We start from the raw sequence: 21,048 nt of genomic DNA on the forward strand, positions 1-21,048 counted from the left end.
TAACCCTTCCCTATATATATATATATATATATATATATATATATATATATATATATATATATATATATATATATATATATATATATATATATATATAAACTGCCCAACGATGGTTTGTTTATATAGCTTTGACTATGAAGATGAAGGATTCAACTGAACGGCCTCAAATTGGTGGGCCATATGTTTAGAGTATAGAATACTTCACTTCTGTGGAATTTGAACCAAGCTATAATAATTAATAAGACATAATGAAGAAAATTTGAAATAAAATGTCCCAAATTATACGTTCAAAGACTTATATGAGTCTTGGCAATTTGTATTTATTATATATGCTTGTCCATTTGTGAGATTTTTTTGGTCTTCAAGTGGTGTGATATAAATCCAAAAAAAACAAACTAATGGAATCAGATACACTAACCATGTGATAAGATATTACTTGAGTCTAAGAATTTAATCACAATGAAATGGACTTTTCTTTCTTAGATTAATTAAACTGTCAACTTGTTTGCTTTTTTACTTTGTTGTTTAAAATAAATATTTTGATTAAAAGCGTCACACTTCCTTTTTTTGAAAATGCCAGAATTCTTTTTACCCATGATCTATAATAGTAAAGGTTTGTTTCTTTATCTTTTTTTTTCACTGAATGAACACCAAAACTATTTAAAGAACCCAGATGGGACAATTTGCTTCCAACAGGGGCAAAGTAGTCATTAAAAAAAGTTAACATTCTGATAGTCAGGTTTAACTTGAACCAAATGTGTAATAAAATGAAACCACAATGATTGCCATCTAACGAAATGTAAACTAGGACTAAATTTAAGAATTTTTGTAAAATTTACGGACCATTTCTATAATTTACTTATCAAGTAATGTATGTATAAAATGATGTTGTCTCCAAAGTGCTAAATGAACAATAAATGCTTATTCTTTAACATAATGAAAATCGAATAAGTGTCCATTTTATGCTTTTATCTAAAATTGATATTAAATAAAAAACATTATTGTTTTTTTTAATAACTGTTGTAAAATGAAACTACAATTCACTATTATACGACTAAATATATGTTGCTAAAAAACAACCATAAATATATGGTCTTTGAAGGAGTTGTGATGTGAAATGATGAGCATAATTTGTCAAGGATGTTGTAGAAAAACCTTCGTATCTCTGTTTTAGCTTCATGGCATTATCTTTAGAAAAACTCCACTAGCCTCCAAATAACGAACAAAGGAAACTCTAAGGAAATATCATCTTCTCATAGCTTTTATCTAACCATTTCCGCATACAACAAAATCCGAATGTAAGCAACTTGTTATATTCACAAACATTGAAATAAATAACCTCAATTTAACAACAATTTATGCATCTCATATTCCACTTCAAGATTAAACAACTTATATTTATACCCGGTTAACACACTTCATTATTTCATATCATAAACAAATTATGATAACTAGAAAGTAGAAAGTATCAATAGAACATAAACCCACCATTCAACGACAGAAACATATCTAGTGTATGATATCAATTAAAGAACTATTAACAGAAACATAAACCCACCAACAGAAAAAAAAAATCAGAATCAAACTAAAAAAATCAAAAGAAACAACATTCAACAGAAAATAATAGATATCAACAAAGGTTCGAGAGAACACAAAACATTTCATTTTCTAAAATAGTTTCTATTTTACAAAATTAGTATGTTTTACGCCTTCAGGTTTACATTTCATTTTCTAAATACCTACACATTTTTTCAAATATTTGTTTGTCTTCACAAATTTAACTTTTTAGTTTTTTTAATATTCATTTTTATGTATATAAAGGTCCAGGAAAATCAAGTTATTTAACATCAACCCCAAAATAGGAACAAATCAACAACTACAAATAAAGTTGTAATAACAGAATATGCAATTTATATTTATATTATATTATTCAACATTTAACGCGGTCTAATAGTTAAATTATCCACTTATATCAAGTAATGTAGTAAGATCGCCACAAAAAAAAGGTATACTCCAGAAAATTGAGAAAAGTAAATTACAAGATAACACAACAGAAACCGACCTTATAACACAATATACAATACACATCACAAATAAGAAATATCAAAAAAACAACAATCATATTCATACCATATCGTTTTTACTTAACAGTCTCTCCTTTCATAGCAACCGAAAGGGCAGCAAGACTTCCTTCTTTTTCCACAATCACTCCAGGCATAACCACACCTCGACTCCCCACAAAACCACCTTCTTTAACCTTAATCTTCCCAAATTTCACTTTACCCCCTTCACCTTCATATATATGTCCAAACAACAAACTTTCTCTCCCCACAGATCCATACCTTTCAATACTCACCATCTCAGGGTTCAACACAGCACCCATCCCATCCACATAAATCCCTTCATCCCAAGCCACTTCTGAACCCATCAACTTCATCCATATCCCAAACATAAACGAACCACCAGTCATTTCCATGAAATACTCCCCAACCAATGTCCTAATCGCCTGCCATACTGTGTCCATATACACTCCTTTACTCCAAATCATCACACTTTCCCCTTCTTTCTTCTTCCCCACAAGAAACCACTTCATTACAACACACATTAATCCAGATAAAACCCCGGAAACGGCCCACAAAAATGGTAGCATCCAATATAACTGTAGACCATGTTTCCCTTTCAAGAAAAAAGTTACACTAAGTGGAGTGAAGATGATCAACCCCATTAGAAAGTAGGGGATGAAGATTTGAAGTATGGGTTGACCGGTCAACATCCATAAGGTCTTGTACCATGATCTTGTGAGTGTCACCTTTTCAGCTTCCTTTTTTACCATCACATTTCCCATTGGACAACCGGTGAGATCGACTTTTACATCAGATTGATCCAAGAAGCTTCTCCAAGCTTCCGAAAGCGGTTTGTTGTTGCGTAAATGTTGGCAGATTGAGTAAACAACCGATCTTCCATGATCCATGGAAGCACTCTGGGAGCATGACGTGGCACGGATAACATCAACTTCATGACATCTTAGAAACGGATTAAACTCCAACTTTTCAGATTCTTCTTTTGTGAGTATTTTGTCGATAGTTATCTCTCCGATTTCCACGTAAGGGTATTCCTTTTCGTCCCATGGCTTTGTACAATCAAGCGCAACCTCACGTCCATTTTCGTCATTTGGCACTTCACGAAATTGAAATTGAAGAACATACCGAACTTTTTCAGAATTCACTCGACGACTAAAATCATCTTCTAGAAAAAGAAGCGGGCGTTTGTCATTTTCGTCTCGTGGGATTGCACCGGTTTCAGGAGGAAGTATGCCTGTGGGGTCCACTTTTCCGGAATCTTCATTTATTGCTTTATCAAAAGGTCTTAACTTAAACTTCACGTACATTTCCTTTCCATCTTTGAACCTAAACAACCTGCAAATGTTTGAATAGTAATGGAGGTCGGCATAGGAATCGGCTTTTCTAATGGAATCCCACATTGCATCCCTTACATGAGGAGCATGTTTCACATGCTCTTCACGTGCCTGTGCCCCACACACCAACCATGAAGCAAAGTCACCAATGGTACGTGCATGGAACGCTTTACCAGTCTTTAATGTCAAATCAAGAAGTGGAGAGTGTTCATTATTTGAAAGTATTCTTATTGCTGCACCACGTGGATCAAGCCTGGCATCGTCATCTGAACTTAAGCAATTGCTATGCCGGAGAATGACGGAATAGTTGATTCCGGGGGAGAAAATATTGTGGTCAGGGAATCCAGGAATGTTTCCATAGAGCTTTAGAGTTCCCTTTCCACATGCACCGATTCGATGAAAGTATCTTGCTTTCACTTTAAGGGTGGCAGCAGCTAAGTTTGCAGCAAGATTTCCAAGGACTTTTTTGTACTTTTTGTCCATTTCTTCGATTCTGTCATCTAAAACATGAGTCATGTTTTTAACCATGATCGGAGTTTGAGATCCAACAAAAACACCGCCTGTTTTGAGGATGGAATTCATGGGAGCAATTGAAAGAGCACCGAGAATGACATTGGGCTCAATAACAGCACCAGGTAGGACAACACCTTGGGACCCGATTACTGAGTTCTCTTGTATCTTCACATTTCCGTATAAATACCCTTTTGAGGTGTAAACCCCAGGGACAATCCGACTAAAATCGCCTAAATGGACGCCATCACCGATTGACACAAACTCTGGAATTGGAATCGGGTTGATTGCTCTTATAGAGCAATGATGACCGATCTTTGCTCCTAAAAGACGAAAGTAAACACAGAATGCTTCTGTCCCAGAAAGGAATTTTGCGAATTTTAAATGGCAGGAAGTGGATAGACGATTGCAAAACCACATGATGAAATGGTTTTTATGTTTTGATTTTGAGAGTATATGAAGCAAGATGGAAGTAAGGAAAGTGAGGATGATGCCATGAGAGAGGTATGCTATTGCAATGGTGAAGGAAAAAGCTAATGGGTTTGTAGGAATGTCTTTGAAGATGATGACATATGCAAGAACATTGAAAGGAAGCCAGTGAACAGATGCACATAAGCAAAGAAAGCTGAAGTGTTGTAAAGATTGAGGCTTTTGAGATACCCAAAGGTAGATTATGTAACAAATGGCTGCAGATAGAGAGCTTACAACACCAACCATGTAAATCCCAAAAATGTGGTAAAAAGGCTCATGTTTGACCTCTTGTAAGTTAATACCCTGCAATCAAGGTTCAGAAGTAGAAGTTATTATTGTCAACTTAAAAACAAATCAAGAAAAGAGATTAGTACATTAGTAAAACATACCTTTTCAAGTATAGGAATCTTGGAAACCTTAAATTCACGTTGACCACCTTTGACTGTTTGCAAGGCAGGAATCATAATCCCATCTTCTACAATGCTGCCTTTTTGAATCACAGCATAAGGACCAACACATGAGTTTTCCCCAATTTTGATTGGCTGTAAACTCAACACACCATTTTTGAACTCATGGCTTTGTATCAAAGCTCCTTCTGCAATCACTGCTCCTTCTTCAATGGTGACTAAATACGGGTCCGTGATATCAATGGTGTCAAGCAACACAGATGATCCAATCTTTGCTCCAAGAATCTTAAACCAGAGGTTGCAAAACACCGTACCTTTCAAATACACAGCCAGATTTCTAGACACAATATCTTGGGCTTTGTATAATGTCCACCATTTCACAAAGTTGATTGACCAAAGGGATGTATCAGGGGTTTGACCATAATTAGGTTGAAGAAATGAGTTCCCGAATAAGGCGATAGTCAAACAAGAGGAAAGAATGTAGAACATCCAAACAAGAGGGGCAAAAGTTAAAGATATTAAGAAATTGAAAAACGAGGTTTTGTAGATTAAAATGGTGAAAGAAGAAACTGAAAGGTAGATAGGAATTGTTAACAAGAACAAGAGGTATACAAGACCAAAAAGATGCAATACCCAAATAACAAACTTACGTATAAAAGTCGGTTTGATTGATGTTTTGACAGAATATGTCTTCTTGTCAAGATTGGATGAAGGACTTGATGACTCAACATAAGATTTTCTAACAAGATTTTCTGCAAAATCTGCCAGGTCATCAATGCAGGTGGCTGTGAAGATATCAATCGCCCCCACTGGAATCCCAATAAAAGAAGAAAGCTTTTGAGCAGCTCTAACAACTCCAATCGAATCAATCCCATAGCTTACAAGACTTTTTGTCACAGAGATGTTTCCGGTTTGAATTCCTGTTTGAACTGAAAGAAGTTTCTTCAAAAAGTTAACAATTTCTTTCTTAGATATAACAGAGACATCTTCTTTAATCACTTTCGGGGTAATAGACTGAATCAAAGATTGTTTCTGTGTGTATACTTTGATTACTTGCAACTTCCCCTCAATAAACTGTTTTAGACATTCAAACCTCTTGATCTTCCCTGATGTTGTCTTACAAATGCTTTTTTCTTTTATAAAAACAATCGAAGAAATTGTAATCCCATGTTCTTCTGCCACACAGGAATGAATGTGGTCCATTACCTCTTCATTTGGAACCACATTCCCTTTAACCTCTGAAATTACAACTAACCCCATGTCTGAATTTTCAGGTATCATTACCCCTTTAGCTAATAATATCTCTTCAGGAACACCTACAACTGCACAACAACCAGGGCGTATAAACTCAGACGAGGACTCAACCGTCTTTTCAATATCTGAAGAGTATATATTCCTTCCAGAAACAATAATCAGATCCTTTATCCTCCCTGTGATGAACAACTTCCCATCAATAATCCTTCCTAAATCGCCACTCCGAATGTACATTTTCCCAAATTGCCCTTGAAGTTGGTTGGTGAAAGTCTTCTGGCTCAGCTCCTCCATTGCCCAATACCCAACACCCGCACTTAAACTACTCACCCAAATCTCCCCTTCTTTTCCATTTTCTTTGTGTTCTTCACCTGTCTCAGGATTAACTATTCTAATGTCCATGTCAGCATCATTCGTTTTCACATACCCACAACAAATCCTTCCTTGCCAATCTTGAAAAATCGGTTCTCCATCTCCAAATGCACAACTAATGTAAACCGAGTTCTCAGCCATGCCATAACCAGGAGCCATCACTTCTTGAGAGAGCCCAAACCCCTGAGTCAACTCAATAAACCGTTTTAGGGTTTTGGATCTTATAGGTTCAGCAGCCACCATGAGAAAAACCATGGAAGAAAGATCAAGTTTCATGATCTTTTCCTTCTTGGACACCAATCTTCTTATCAAAAGCTCAAAAGCAAAATTAGGGCCAGCACTATGAGTAGCCCGAAACTTGCTCATGGTTTGCAGCCACAACAACGGGTTTTTTATAAAAGCTATAGGAGAAAAGAGTATACATGATCCACCACTCAGTGTACATGTTAGAATCCCACCAATAAGTCCCATGTCATGATACTGAGGTAACCAACTTACACCAATAATCTTTGAAGTACTCATGTATACCTTACGCATCAACTTCACATTATGAACAAGACCTCCATGTGTAATCATGACCCCTTTCGCATCACCAGTTGACCCAGATGTGAACTGAAGAAAGCATAAATCTTTTGGAAGAATCTTACTTTCTTGCACTAATATATCATCGTAGCTGATGTCATCACCACCTTTGAAGTTCTTGATCCAAGAATCTGTATGTATCCATGGGAGGTTAGGCCAGGAAGGTAAGTTCTTTGTTGTCCTAGTTAACATAATCTTGTTTTTTGCAGAATTTGCTTTAACAAACACATGGTAGTTAAAAGTTGAAAGTATTGCAACTGCTTTTGTTCTTGTAGCAATGTTTTCAATATGAAGAAGTGATTGGCCTCCTGTTTGTGATGGATCAGGGGGAATAGCAGGTACTGGTATGACTCTTGCTCTCAGGCAACCGAAAAAGGCATCAAGGAATTCTAGGCCAGGTATGTACACTAGAAGAACTCTATCTCCAGGGTTGATATTTGGCCTATTGTTTGTTAAAAGCTTGTGAGCGATGTGAGAAGCATTAGCATTTATTTCTTTATATGTTCTTCTATTTATTGTTTCTCCTTTATCGTTGATCCATATGTAGAGTGTTTTATTTGCAATGCGTTCATGGTTTCCCCAGTGTCTTAAATAGCCACCGATAGATGAGATATCTGGAAACTTTACACCTGGTTCTTCATCTAGTTGTTTGGCAATCCAAGAATGATAGTCTGATTTCATAGTGTATAATCTCTGGCAAGAAGTAAGATTTCATTAGCTAAAAAGTTTTGAATTAAGGAGTTTAGTTTGTGATCAATGTCTTGAATTTTGTACCTTGGTGTATGGGAATCTAGGTATTGGATTGTCACTTGTGAAATGCTTCATAACCAGAGAAAACGCGTAGGATGAATTTCTTTCTGTTAGCTCAAATGCCATTAGCCCTCCAACATAGAAAGTGTTCTTCTGACCTTGGAGTCGGTTTTCCAGTTTCTCATAAAACCCATCCTTCATTTCTAGATTAGATTCAACATGTTTAGTAAGATTTTCTTGGAAATGTAAAATGGAATCAGTTTTTTTAGCATACCTTGACTGTTGACATGAGGGAAGTACTTGAATCTTCTTTGTAAGATTACTTTCTCAACCTTCCCTCCAATACTTGTGGCTGCATCAACTGCAAGCCGAGTAACTTTATGGCCTACAATATCGGTTGAATTACCATATGACCAAAACAGGAATATGTTCTTGTCTGGGTAGAATCTTTGCATCGCAACAGGATTTCCTATTGTGTTAGGATCCCCTATAAATTCCCTAAAGTAATAAAACCCAGCTGCAATATGCTCCAATCCATGTATCTTCAACACAGTAGTGTAGTAATCTATAGTCTCCACTTTATTAAATAATTCCTTCTCAAAATCACTTAGATCCATAACCTCATTCACAGTTTCTTCTGCAACAAATACCAAAACGATTAATCAAAGAAACCCTAGTTAGTTAGAACTGGTACACACTGGCAACTTAACAAACCTGTTGTTTTTGAAGGTGATCTGTAGGTCTTTCCACTGTGTAAATGAAACGAACCAGAGATAATGAGTTTATCGAATTCCATATGTTGCGTTTCACCATTGACAATTTTGGCTTTGATTTTAATGGTGTTACCATTACGATTGACTGATAATACTTGCGTATTGCAATGAATTTGTACGGGAAGTTGTTTACTTATCTTATCCCAAACGCTCATATACCCGCCTTTAAATCGCCTAATCTTTCCCGCCATTGAAGTCCTTGTGAACTCATGAACATAAGCGTAGGGCATATCCTGCACAAATCCGTAACCTGAAGCCGTGAATCCATAGGCAACAGATTCAGGAACTGAATCGAGTCCGTTAGATTTGAGAAACGAAGGAGTTGGTTCGGAAGCAATATCGCTGACTGCGTGCACTCCGATTCGGCCTGTGGCGTTAGCTTCATCCTGGAGTTTTAAGGTTAGGGAGATGATGGAGATGTAATCGTCTACGACTTTTGTGTCGACGTATTTTCCGGTGGTATCGATGACGGCGAACTTATGAGTGTCTAATTCCTCTGTTTCAGCTCCGATTTCTTTGGCGAGGTGGAAGATGGTTGGAGCACTATTCGCAGCTAGAACTTGACCTCCCAAATCGTATATCCTCCCTGTACAAATGGTTTAAGAAAAATTTTAAGCCGGCCCAACAAAATTATTGGGAATTGATGAAAGTGAGAAGAAATTAAAATAAATAAATAAATAATAATAATAATAATAATAATAATAATAATAAAAGAAAAAAAAATAAATAAATGGAAAAAATTGGAAGGCCAAGGTCCGTTTGATAGTTTCTGTATGGGAAAGTGTTGTTTGGTAAAGTGTTGTCTGGGAAAGTTTTCTGACTGGCAAAGAAACCATGATGTTTGATTGTACATCTGATTGACTGTGCTAAATGATAAAAAAAAGTAATAATTCAATAAAAAATAAATTTAAAAAAAGTTATTTAAAAAAAATAATAATCCAAGAAAGAAAGAAAGAGGCGGGGTTTGGTGCATAATTGTCTTTCTAGCCCATTCAGCCAGAAAGATATGATTTTGGGGCTTTCTGGGAAAGACATATCTTACCGGGAAAGACCCTTTTTTTGTGCAAATCAAACAGTCTTTCCGGTTCATTCAGCCAGAAAGATCTGTTTGGACCTGGAAAGATGCGTATCAAACGGGGCCTAACTTTTTATTCATTTTAGAAGGATTTCGAAAGAGAAAAATAAAATGTTTACTTTCCTTCCATTTTTTCCAACTTGGAACACCAAAACGCAATTTTGTTTTTTTTTCTTCTTTTCTCTTATATTTTCCCATTTTCTTTTTTTTGTTTTGGCTAAAACTTTGAAACATGATGTCAGGATGATCATCTATATAACCATACTTACACACGAGTGTAAAATTTAAGGAGGGGGAAGGGTAGGGAAAGGAAGGGAAGGATATGGAAGGAGAAAAAGCTCCATTTGTAATGGAAAGGAAGGGGTTTCATTGTTAAATTTCATTTTTGCCCCTGGTTAGGGTATAGTTTAAGGTGTAATAGAGAATGAAGCAAGGGTAAGAAGGGTTTTTTGTTCCATTTCCAATCCGTCCAAATATGAGGAAAGAGACTACGTCTTTTTTCTTCTTCCCAATCATTTCCTCCCCTTTCTAATCTCTCATAAAAAAACTTAAAAACACCATTTTTCCTATCAATCATCTCATTTCCTCTCTCATTAAAAAAAAAAAAAAAAAAACTAAAGAACAAGGTGTTAGAAGTGTTTGGTAAAACTAAACCAAAAGTTGGAAACTACCTATTTTATTTTATATTATTTTCATAGATTTTAAGTCGATTTCATTCCTGGTTAAGCAATGTATGTAAGTCACAATTAAATGCCTACCTTCAATATCCACGGATTCACACATGCCACCTACACACCCAAGTTTCTCAATAACAGTCACATTAGAGTAACCAAGTTTGCATAGTGCATACGCAGCCGATAACCCACTAGGACCCGCCCCAATAATCCCAATCCTTGTGTTCGTTTGAAAACAAGGATGTAGCTTCGAGAATTGATCTTCTATTGTTGCTCCAGTCTCCATATCTACATACAAATAATTATTGGGCTCTTGTGTCTTAGTGGGTCCCATTATTAGGATCATAAAGTGAAATAGGTGAAACGAAATGAAATAAGAAGCAAGCTACACCATACCTTCAAGAAGCAAGTGAAAATGTAGAAAATAACATCAAATTTATCTGCAAAATCAGTAGTAATTAAGCGTCTATTAATCAATCCGGTTTATGAATCTAACCAGCAAGGGTAAGGACATTGTGCAAATGCATGGATTGGTTTAATTTATTATCAATTTATCATATAATGCTAATTTAATCTCCCAATGTTCTTTTATATATATTAATATTTGTTATCCAAGTATCCAAGTCAGGATGTTGTTTACTTCTTTAATTTCAATAACAAGTTAGTTAAACCCCAATGGGTATTTTCCTAACCCTAATCACTAACAGTTTTGACTTAATTATGCGATCAGGTACTTAAGTCATGATAATTAAAGTTTGGAATAAAGTTTCCATATGATCAATTTGGTCGATTTTGCCCTTATGCAAAATAATGACGATTTTACCCCTGTTTCAAAAATGGCTGGTTTGCAAGATTTTTAGTATCGTTTGACTGGTACCTTGTTGAAAGTTGAAATTAGGTGACAATTCTCTGGTATATTTTTTGGATGATTTTAGACCTGGGTTACTATGGAGCTTTTGTGATGACAGAGCATCTACTTGGTACCTTATACTGTTTTCCAATTTTGCTCTGATTTTTTTTAATTAATCTTTATATACTTTAACAGTCAGCACTCGTAATTTATTTCAACAATTTAGCATTTTGATTAGTCGACATTAAACATATGGACTTTATCACATGAGAGAAAAAACCCATGCATTATTGAATTGGTCGCGATTCTCGAATCGAAATGTTATATATTATGTTATTACAACATATATATTACTAATAAATTTGGTCATAATCAAAGATGGCTTTAATGTCCTTATAAAGGCAGTGACCCAGGAAATTTGTGACATGCATGCAAACTTAAAATTTATCATATTATAACTAAATATTCAATATATAAATTATGCATAATAGACTTTTGCTTATGAAACCTTGTATATTGAGTTTTTTTTTAATTAAAACTCAACTTATTATCTTTTTCTCAAAAAGATATTGCATCTTTCTTCGATTTAGCCATTTAGAAACATTGTCAAACAAGACTAGACAATTATTTTTACCTGTTGCAATCTTTGATCATTCACCAAATAAATTTTGATATGCATTTTGTCAACAATAATTCGACACGGCATCTTTCTTTTTGTTTTGAAAAAATCAAATGTTTCCTTAAGATTTTAATGTTAAAAACTATTAGAGCCTCATAAACAACAACAAAAAACATGAGAATTATAAGATAAGAAGAAGAAATTGGCTCAATATAAAAAATCAAATATAAAGATTTTTGAATTTTTTTTTTCTAGGGTATCTCAGAAAAATATGGTCTAAAATCGAAAGATTACGATTAACCTGCTAAAAGGATCCAAAAAAAAACACATGTTTTTTCTCAAGAAAAAATTAAGATTTAATCCGGAAAAAAACTCAATGTATAGTTTGAGTATATTATACCATCAACTCTAGATATTCTATATGGGAGCTAATTTATTTATTCATCTATTTGAAATTAGAAATTTTGACCTTTTTTCCGTTCTTTTTAATATACCAAAATATGAGAGAGAGAGAGAGAGAGAGAGAGAGAGAGAGAGAGAGAGACCAATCCTCAGTTTCTTCCTTGACGTTATTTCTTCTCCCCAAACGAAATTCCTAGTCGCTATTCAAGAATCGACGTTGCTCCTTCATCGTTTGTGGACGCCGCTGCTTCTTTGTTATTTGTCGGTCGTCCAGGGGCGGACGTAGGATTTCATAGTAAGAGGTGGCATGAGAAATTTAAGTAGTGGCACGATAGTAAAAAAAATCAAAATTTTTTACACTGCGTACGAAAATATCACGCGTTGTTGGTGCCACTATGGACACCATAATAAAGTCGCCCCTGCGGTTGTCCTTCTGAACCGGTCCCCCTTCGTAATCTATCCCCGAATACACCTTAATAAAACTGAGACCCACCCAATCCATGCTCAAGGTGTGTATGCAGCGTGAATGTTGTTTTGTTTGGCGTGAATTGACTAAATCTGAAATCAGTCATACCCAAATCTTGACTACAACATCTTGTAGCCTTTCAAATCAACAAAATTAAATACTTTACTTTCAAACTTGGAATAACACCGGTGAAATCACCAGCGATTCTACTATTGGCCCACCAGGGGCTTAAATGATGAATACAAACAGATTATATAATCGCTTTATTAATTGTTATATATAAGATGTGATTTTGTTCATATTAATTTCAATGAAATGAACATAATCAAAACAGGAGGGTCGTAAATGGTGATTTGGTTGTTGGTTTCTTGTTATAGGTTTGATGGTGTTGGTGTAAGGTGATGCCAATGAAGAGGGAACATAGGTGGGGATGATGATGGTAATGGCCTGAAGTGGAATCGTGATGGTTGTTGATGTGTATGATGAAAGTTATGTTGATCTAGGATGGAGGAGGCTGCGTGGGAATGGTTTGTGGCGTGAGATAATTGTGATGATGATGGGTTGTTCTTAGGAGAAGACGGTGAGTATCTCCGGATTTATGGCGTATCAAGGATTGATTGTGGCTCGATGTGAATGATGGTGTGGTGGTTGGAATGAAGAGAGTGTATGATGGCAAGTGATGGCGAGCCTCAATCAAAAGAGGGTGTTGTAGATGGTGGTCGTGATGGTTTTTCTGGTCAGTGGCGGACACAGGATTTCGTAGTATATGTTGTCGGTGACACATTTTTTTACGTAGTTGCATAATAGTATAAAAAATAAAAAATTCGAAAAATTTTATATTGCGTCCGAAGAAACAGAGGTTGTTAGTGCCACTTTGTGCACCATAGTGGAACCGCCCCTTATATGCATAAGGCTGGTAAATGCATTTCCATTGCATCATACGGTGGGGTGACATCATAGTGAAAGAAGACAGGTACACCACTCTCTGGGTAGCGGTAAGTGTATAGTGAAATAAAGTAAAAGTCTATTCATTCGATTTGAGAAACCAATTTACAATATTAACCTTTATTCTTTTTTTATAGACAAATTTGCAAAAATAGTCCCTGTCGTTGGCAAAATTCTGTAGTTTTGATCCAAAACGAAATGTTGGTGCACCACTAGTCCAATTTTAGATACCTTGTGTGGTTTTGGTCCCTATGGTTGTATTTTCTTGTGTTTTTGGTCCACATCCCACCTAAAATGACTAATATGCCCCTTAAATAATTATATTTTAATTTATTTTATTTATTTTCTTATTCTTATAATAAAATGAAAAACAAAAACAAAATAAACCCACCTCTCTCTCTCTCTCTCTCTCAACACCATCACCGGACCACCCATTCCAATTAAGTCACACCCCACCACACCCTAAAATAAGACCACCATCACCACTACTCCGACGACGACTCTGTTACCCTAGCTCCGGTGGCAGCTTCCATTGCGAGATCCACAAACAAGATACATGTATGACGACTCCGCTACCTTAGATCCGACGACGAGAAGAGGCCCAATGGTTTCAAATCGTCGCATAAGGAGGTCGTTGATGGTAGATATCCAGTGGCAAAATGAAAATTTGGTGGTTCATGTGGAGGTGGAAACGACGTCGGAACCTTCCCCTTTCGTCGGCACTTGTGTCTCCTGCCACCGTCGGACGAACCTTCACTTGTTTTGGTTCCTAGATTGACGGCCCAACATTGTCGCCGCCTTCCTTTTCATTTCCACTAGCATCGTTTGACTCTGTCTGCGTTCTCCAGTGCCACATCTGTTTGCTTTCTTCGTTGCCACATGCATTTGCCACCCCTCCGTTCCTAGATCGACGAGACAGTTCATCAAAGAAAGAGAGATGAGGTATGTGGAAGTCGCTTTTAATAGATCTGATGAAACTGGTTTTGTAGTGGTGGTTTCGTAATGTCGTAGAGTTTATCAGAGCATCCATGTGAGGGAGATGAATGGTTTATGTTTTTCGGTGAGAATTGTTGTCGTCGGTGGTGGTTCCCGTCACCGGTGATGGAGGGTTGAAGTAGTGATAAAGGGGCTTCTCTCCTCAATAAAGCTGAGAGGGGGGTTGGGTTATTTTTTTGTTTTAAGTTAATAAAATTAAATTAAATTAAATTATGTATTTCAACAATTAAATAAAATGGAAAATATAAATTATAAGGGTATATTTGTCTTTTTAAGTGTAGAGGGACCAAAATCACTAAAAAGATCCAAAATTGGACTACTCATGCACAACCAAACATTTTTAAATTGGACTACTCATGCACAACCAAACATTTTTGGGCCAAAATCATAGATTTTTGACAACCACAGGGACCATTTTTGCAATTTTGTCTTTTTTATATATTAAAATTTTAAACTGATTTTAACATTAGCTCCTTATCTTTCCTTTTATATTCAAAATCTACCATAAATATCATAACCATAAATACATATAACATTAATTTTAACTTGTGTTTGTTAAGATTTTCTTTATTAATTTCATTTATTTAATAAGTTATATATTTTAATTTAACTTTAAAAAAATTAAAAGAAGTGAAGTGCGATATTTTCCAGAGTTATAAAAAATGAGGGAGATTAAAAAGAAAATAAAATTACATTGAAAGAAAAATGAAAGTTAAAATAAAGATATACCCTCCACTCTAACGATGCCAAGATCGACGAAGATTGGTCCGTCTTTCCAATTCCTTTCTACGGCAATCCATTTAGTATCAAAGCTTATTTATGGACCATATCAATAGCCTTTTATTTATAGTTGATAAAAAATAAACAATACACTACTATTAAATTATGAAAAAGCTCTATTCATAACCTTGTAAATTTACAAATAAGTTGAAAAAAACTTTAAAATACAATAAAACTCACGATAGACTTTTTTTAACGTTACCAAACTTAGTTTATCAAAAAAAAAAAAAGGACTATAATAAAAACTTCTTTGTTTAATAGTATATGCTCCAACTTTGTTGTGTAAATCCATTTATTTAAATGGTTGAAATTGCTTGCCCGATCTTGTTTATTTGTATCGAGTCCGTGTAGTAATTTAATTTAGAGTTTAGACCTTATAATAAATATGACGTATCAGCATGAAACATTAATCGGATTGAAAAAACTTGACCCTAACTACATATTTAATTTTCATGTCAACATATTTGTTTAATCAAGTTGAAATCTTTTATACAAACATGTTTATTTCGTTTATATTTATTTCGTTTCTAGTTCATTTCACGCTATTATGTTTGTCACTTGTTACACGTTCTAAATCAATCAATCTCCACTTTTACGTTTTGCAACTGTCCTTTTTTACAGTTTTGCTTTTTGTTACATATGTTCCTTTTATTTCTATTTTTGTTTTTATATTGCAAAAATGGTCCCTGTGGTTGACAAATTTATGTGTTTTTGGTCCAAAACGAAATGTCGGTGCACCACTGGTCCAAAATTCGATCTTTCTATTGTTTTTGGTCCCTATACACTTGAAAAGACGATTTTGCCCTTATAACTTATATTTTTAATTTTCTTTAATTGCTGAAACATATATGTTAATTTAATTTATATTTTTTTAACTTAAAAAAAAGGTCTACCTACCGTTTCTCTTTCCCTCTCTCTCAACAAAAACGCACACACGCACTCAAGAAAGAACATATCACCACTAGTGGCCGCCACCATCACCACCGATTGCTACCACCGTTCGCCACCATCACCATTGACTGCCATCATTGTCCACCATAAACATTAATCCCACCCTCACCCCCATCTTTCCTTCCTCATGCCCGATAAAACTTCGCCATCAACACTGCCCTTCTAATCGATTTGGTTCCAATTTGAAGTTGTTCATTAATTTGCAAGAGAAGCAGAAAAGATTATGATGAATATTATATAGGAGCAAAAGTAAAAGAACAGATAGTTGTGTGAGGCTTTGAAGAAGAAGAAGAAGAAGAAACAGAAACAGAGTGTGTGGGTCAGCCAAAGGTGAGTCGTTTTCAATGGTATAACTTTATTTGTCTCTTTGTCAGTTCATCGAACACCTTATGTGCTTGACAACCTTCCACACTTGTGAAAGTGATTCATCATCAGAATCATTCCTTCTTCCAAGATCGCATTGTTTCCCCTCTTTGATTTCTTCTAAGCAAAACCAAAATCATAAATTCCTCAAGTCGCCTTAATCACCCACAATCGAACACCTTCCTTCACCCCTTTCCCGAACCACCAGATATCACCCTTAAATCGGATCCTTGAGAGCTGCGATCAAAAATACATACACACACACACCTATTAATCGAGCCATTAGGGTTTACTGGTTTAAAGTGGTTGAATCTTAACAGATTTGATATCGATTTCGTCTCCTGGTATGTCTTCTACTTCTCAATCGATTTCAAAAAGTGTGTGTGTGAATCCTTACTAAAGCGATGATGAGCTAAGAATTCTTCCAAATATGCAGATTCTTCGAGACCGGTGACCCTTTGTGGGTTTTTCTTCCTCGTCTTCGGCAGCAGAATCGCCGACCTTGGGTCGCTTGAAGAAAGAAGAACGGAGGCGGCATCCAACGATGAAACTCGAAGGGAAGGTGGACATAAGAATGGTCCGGTGGAACAAGGCAGGCAGGTAGGGGTTCGGTAGAGTTTGCTCGACGGGAGGAGAAGAGAAGTGCGAGAGATTAGGCTGTTGTCATGGCAGATGAAGATTTAGAGAGAGAGAGAGAGAAAGAGAGAGAGAGAGAAAAAGAGAGAGAGAGAGTGGTGGGTTTATTTTGTTTTTCATTTTATTATAAGAATAAGAAAATAAATAAAAGAAATTAAAATATAATTATTTAAGGGGCATATTAGTCATTTTAGGTGGGATATGGACCTAAAACACAAGAAAATACAACCATATGGATCAAAACCACACAAGGTATCTAAAATTGGACCGGTGGTGCACCAACATTTCGTTTTGGACCAAAGCTATAGAATTTTGCCAACCACAGGGACCATTTTTGCAATTTTGTCTTCTTAGGACATGCATATCGATATTTGTTCTATTAGTTTATATTATTGCCTATCTATAAAAATTTGTACCAACACTTGTAGGATTGTTTATTACAAATTTAAAGACATATACCTTGCAAGAATTAGTACTAATTATAGGTGCAATTCAACTATAAATTTTATGTCGTAAGTACCACAAATTTTATATGGTAATTAACTAACCAAACGCTACTAGAAAATTGGGTAAGTTGTTATGGAAAATAACTACAGAATTTTAAAGTACAATGCTATTATGAATATTAAAAGTAAGCTACAATGTTAATATACTATGTTGCTATTATTGATGAAATTAAAGTATGTTGCTATTATGGATATTAAAAACAAAGTATATTGTTGTTATGTGTAGTGTGTTCTTATAATGAATTAAAAGTAAAGTATAATGATATCATGGTTTAAAGTTGAATTACATTTACTAACTACATGTGTTTGTCTTGCCATTTTTAGGTAAATGAATTGCGACAATAAGTGTCAAACATGCAACAAGCCATGGATCTAAGGAAAAGTCAAATGGATCTGCAAATGCAACAAATGCGAAATGAAATTAAATTACATGTGCAACAACAATTGGCGGCCTTTATGAGATAAATCAACCTGTTCGGTAATCCACCAAGTAGTTCTTAATTTTTGTTTTAAAACACTTAATGAATGTTATGTTATTGACTAGTTCTTAGTTTTTTTCATGGTATTGTAATGGTATTTTTAGTATTTGAATGTATGAATATTATGTTATTGACTATTTTAACGTTAATGATTGTAATGGTATTTGACTATTATTATAATTATTTTTGTGGTTTTTTTGCATAGAAAATCTGAATATTTTTAAAATTATAAATTTAATATAGCAATAGATTTTTGACGAAATTGTATTCAATGAAAACCGGCAAAAAAAAGTCATAGGAAATTTGTAGGAAATAAATATTTTGTATTCTGTAGAAAATAAAATCCATAAAGTCTTTAAGTATTATGTTGGAAAAGCAGTGGTAGGTATTCAGCAGGAAAATAATCCGTAGGTACTTTGTAGGTGTTCCGTAGGCAAATAAACCCATAGGTCCTTCCGTAGTAAAAATGTTCCGTAGGTAAATTTCTAACATAATATTTTGTAGGAAAGTTTGTATGTAACTCGTAGGAAAAAATTACCCAGTAGGGTTTTCCTACAAACCATTTTTTGTAGGAATTCTGTAGGTAACACCTTCCTCCTACTGATTTCCTACGAATACTGTCGTAGGTAATTACCCAGAGTAGTGATCGAAAACGTCTTAAGTTTAAATATCTAAAATCAAAATAGAAGTATAACTAACTGTCATTGGATTATCATAATTGAACTTATTCTATCTGTTAATATTTTTTAAGATATTCTACAAATTTATTAATTTTTAATGAATCGCTAAATTATTTAAAACGTTCACTTAATTAATTAGTATCTAAGCTTTAATTTGTATTTGAATCTTTATGAATTATATATACGTCGCTGAAGGAATTATGAAGAATATTACATCTAAAACACTAAGACTAATATGGTTTCATGCATTCAAAAGAGTTATTTTGATCATAAATAAAATAGAAAAAGCAACCGTGAACTTACCTTGATCATTCAGAGACAAGAAGCATCATCTGAGCAATACATATTGGTTAGATGGAATCAGCAATGACACACTCAGAAACAGCAAATTTATAGAGGAAGAAGATGAAGAAGCACGTGGCAAATATAACTCATGAAGACGTAGACACAAAAGAATATCCATGCATGCATGCATAACCCTTGTACCTTACGCTGCAATGGACGTACTATGTAGGTTTGAAAGGTGTTTGGTGAATTAAATACTTGCATTTGATTCTTGATGAGCTTCAATAAATACTTAGTTCAAAAAAAGATGCAGAAGATCTGGGGAGCGTAATGGTGCAGGCCCAACAAAATTTAATGGTTGCCACAAGAGACGCACACATAGTGAGACATCAAGAAAGACACACATGTAAGTACACCCATTAGGGTTTGATTTCTTGATGTTGATCTTTTCGGTCTCTTTGGATTCAACTGTTGGTTTTGGTATTAAAGACTCTTCGATTTGTTTCCCAAAAGGAATTTATTACAATTTTGGAGGGTTTAATTTGTAAATATTATGGAAATTTAGGTAACTGGAAGAATCAAATAAGGTATTTAATTGCGTTGTTTAGGTTTTTCGGTTTGTTATTATGGTTTTGGGATGAAATGATTTGGATCTAAACGATTGTTTTCACATGTCCTTTTATTTTGTGTCAGAGTGAAATTGAAGATTATTCAAAACGTCATGTCGTTCTTATGTGTTGTTTCTTGATTTAGGGAAAATGAGAGATAAACATAGAGGGACAAATCATATCAACATTAGTATTTGCGTATCTCTACCATCTTCTAATGGTTTCATGGCTTTTCATTTGCAAACAGGCACAAAACGAAATTCGCACAAGTGTATGGCCATATAGTCTTTGGAGAAAATTGTAATAGTGAAGAAGGATCTCTAAGATTGCAAACTAGTCATGTATTTAGATCTGTGTTTCATAGTTCAACTAAATTTAACAAAGAAAATCGAAACAAACTTTAAAATAGTGAAATACGTTGGTTAACCGATATTCACAATTTCGTGTGACTTGCATTAAAGATAAAAATTACAATGAACTGAAAATTCTTTAAATTTAAGGAAAAGTTGAATATGGGTATGAAGGATCTTGGGACAACAATTTGGTTAAACCACCAAAGATTGGAGTTTTTTTTTGCAAAAATGGGTTGAAGATAAAAACCTTTTGTAAAAATGGATTGATTTTTATTTGATTTGCAAAAAAAAACTTTTTTTTGTGGCCCCACATAAAAAACAAAATATTAATATATAATTTTACATTTTGGCCCCTTCAACTTTCATAATAATCCCACAACTTATATATTATTTAATTTTTATATATTTAATTTTTTAAGTTTATATTTTAATTTTATTACATATACTATATAAGTTTATTATTCAAATTACATAATCGGAATTTATGTAAATATCAAATATTTCTTTTTAATCTTATATATATATATATATATATATATATATATATATATATATATATATATATATATATCAAATTATTTGTAGAAAAAAAACAAAAGTCATTGAATTGTCATTCTTTATCTCGAAAGTAGATGTCTTGATTGTCACTATCCACATACAAAAGTAAAAGTATGAATTGTCACTTTCATCTGAAAATAAGTAAGTAAAAGTTAAAAAAATAATTATAACTTTGTTTACGTTTAATTCATTTTCTGATGTATATATTGAATTCACCATTTTAGTTTTCATCATCATTTTCATAAACCATAGTTCTCACAAATTTGAAATCCCAGCTTTTCTTCTTTAATT

The 21,048-nt window shown here is 34.4% G+C and overlaps 1 protein-coding gene across 1 annotated transcript; it reads right to left on the reverse strand.

Annotated features, from left to right (window-relative positions):
- Positions 1-1,993: 1,993 nt before the first annotated feature.
- LOC145122689 (uncharacterized) lies at positions 1,994-19,318 on the reverse strand. Its single transcript, XM_079058250.1, has 8 exons — positions 19,257-19,318; positions 10,677-10,720; positions 10,365-10,568; positions 8,473-9,117; positions 8,033-8,395; positions 7,783-7,961; positions 4,786-7,701; positions 1,994-4,699 (listed from the first exon to the last, which is right to left on the reverse strand). The coding sequence occupies exons 3-8, from the start codon at positions 10,564-10,566 to the stop codon at positions 2,141-2,143; spliced, it is 6,864 nt and encodes a 2,287-aa protein (XP_078914376.1). The 5' UTR covers positions 10,567-10,568; positions 10,677-10,720; positions 19,257-19,318; the 3' UTR covers positions 1,994-2,140.
- Positions 19,319-21,048: the final 1,730 nt, after the last annotated feature.

This window comes from Lactuca virosa, chromosome 6, assembly GCF_052849685.1.
Source record: "Lactuca virosa cultivar CGN04683 chromosome 6, Lactuca_virosa_CGN04683_v6, whole genome shotgun sequence".
NCBI classification, from domain to species: Eukaryota; Viridiplantae; Streptophyta; class Magnoliopsida; order Asterales; family Asteraceae; genus Lactuca; species Lactuca virosa.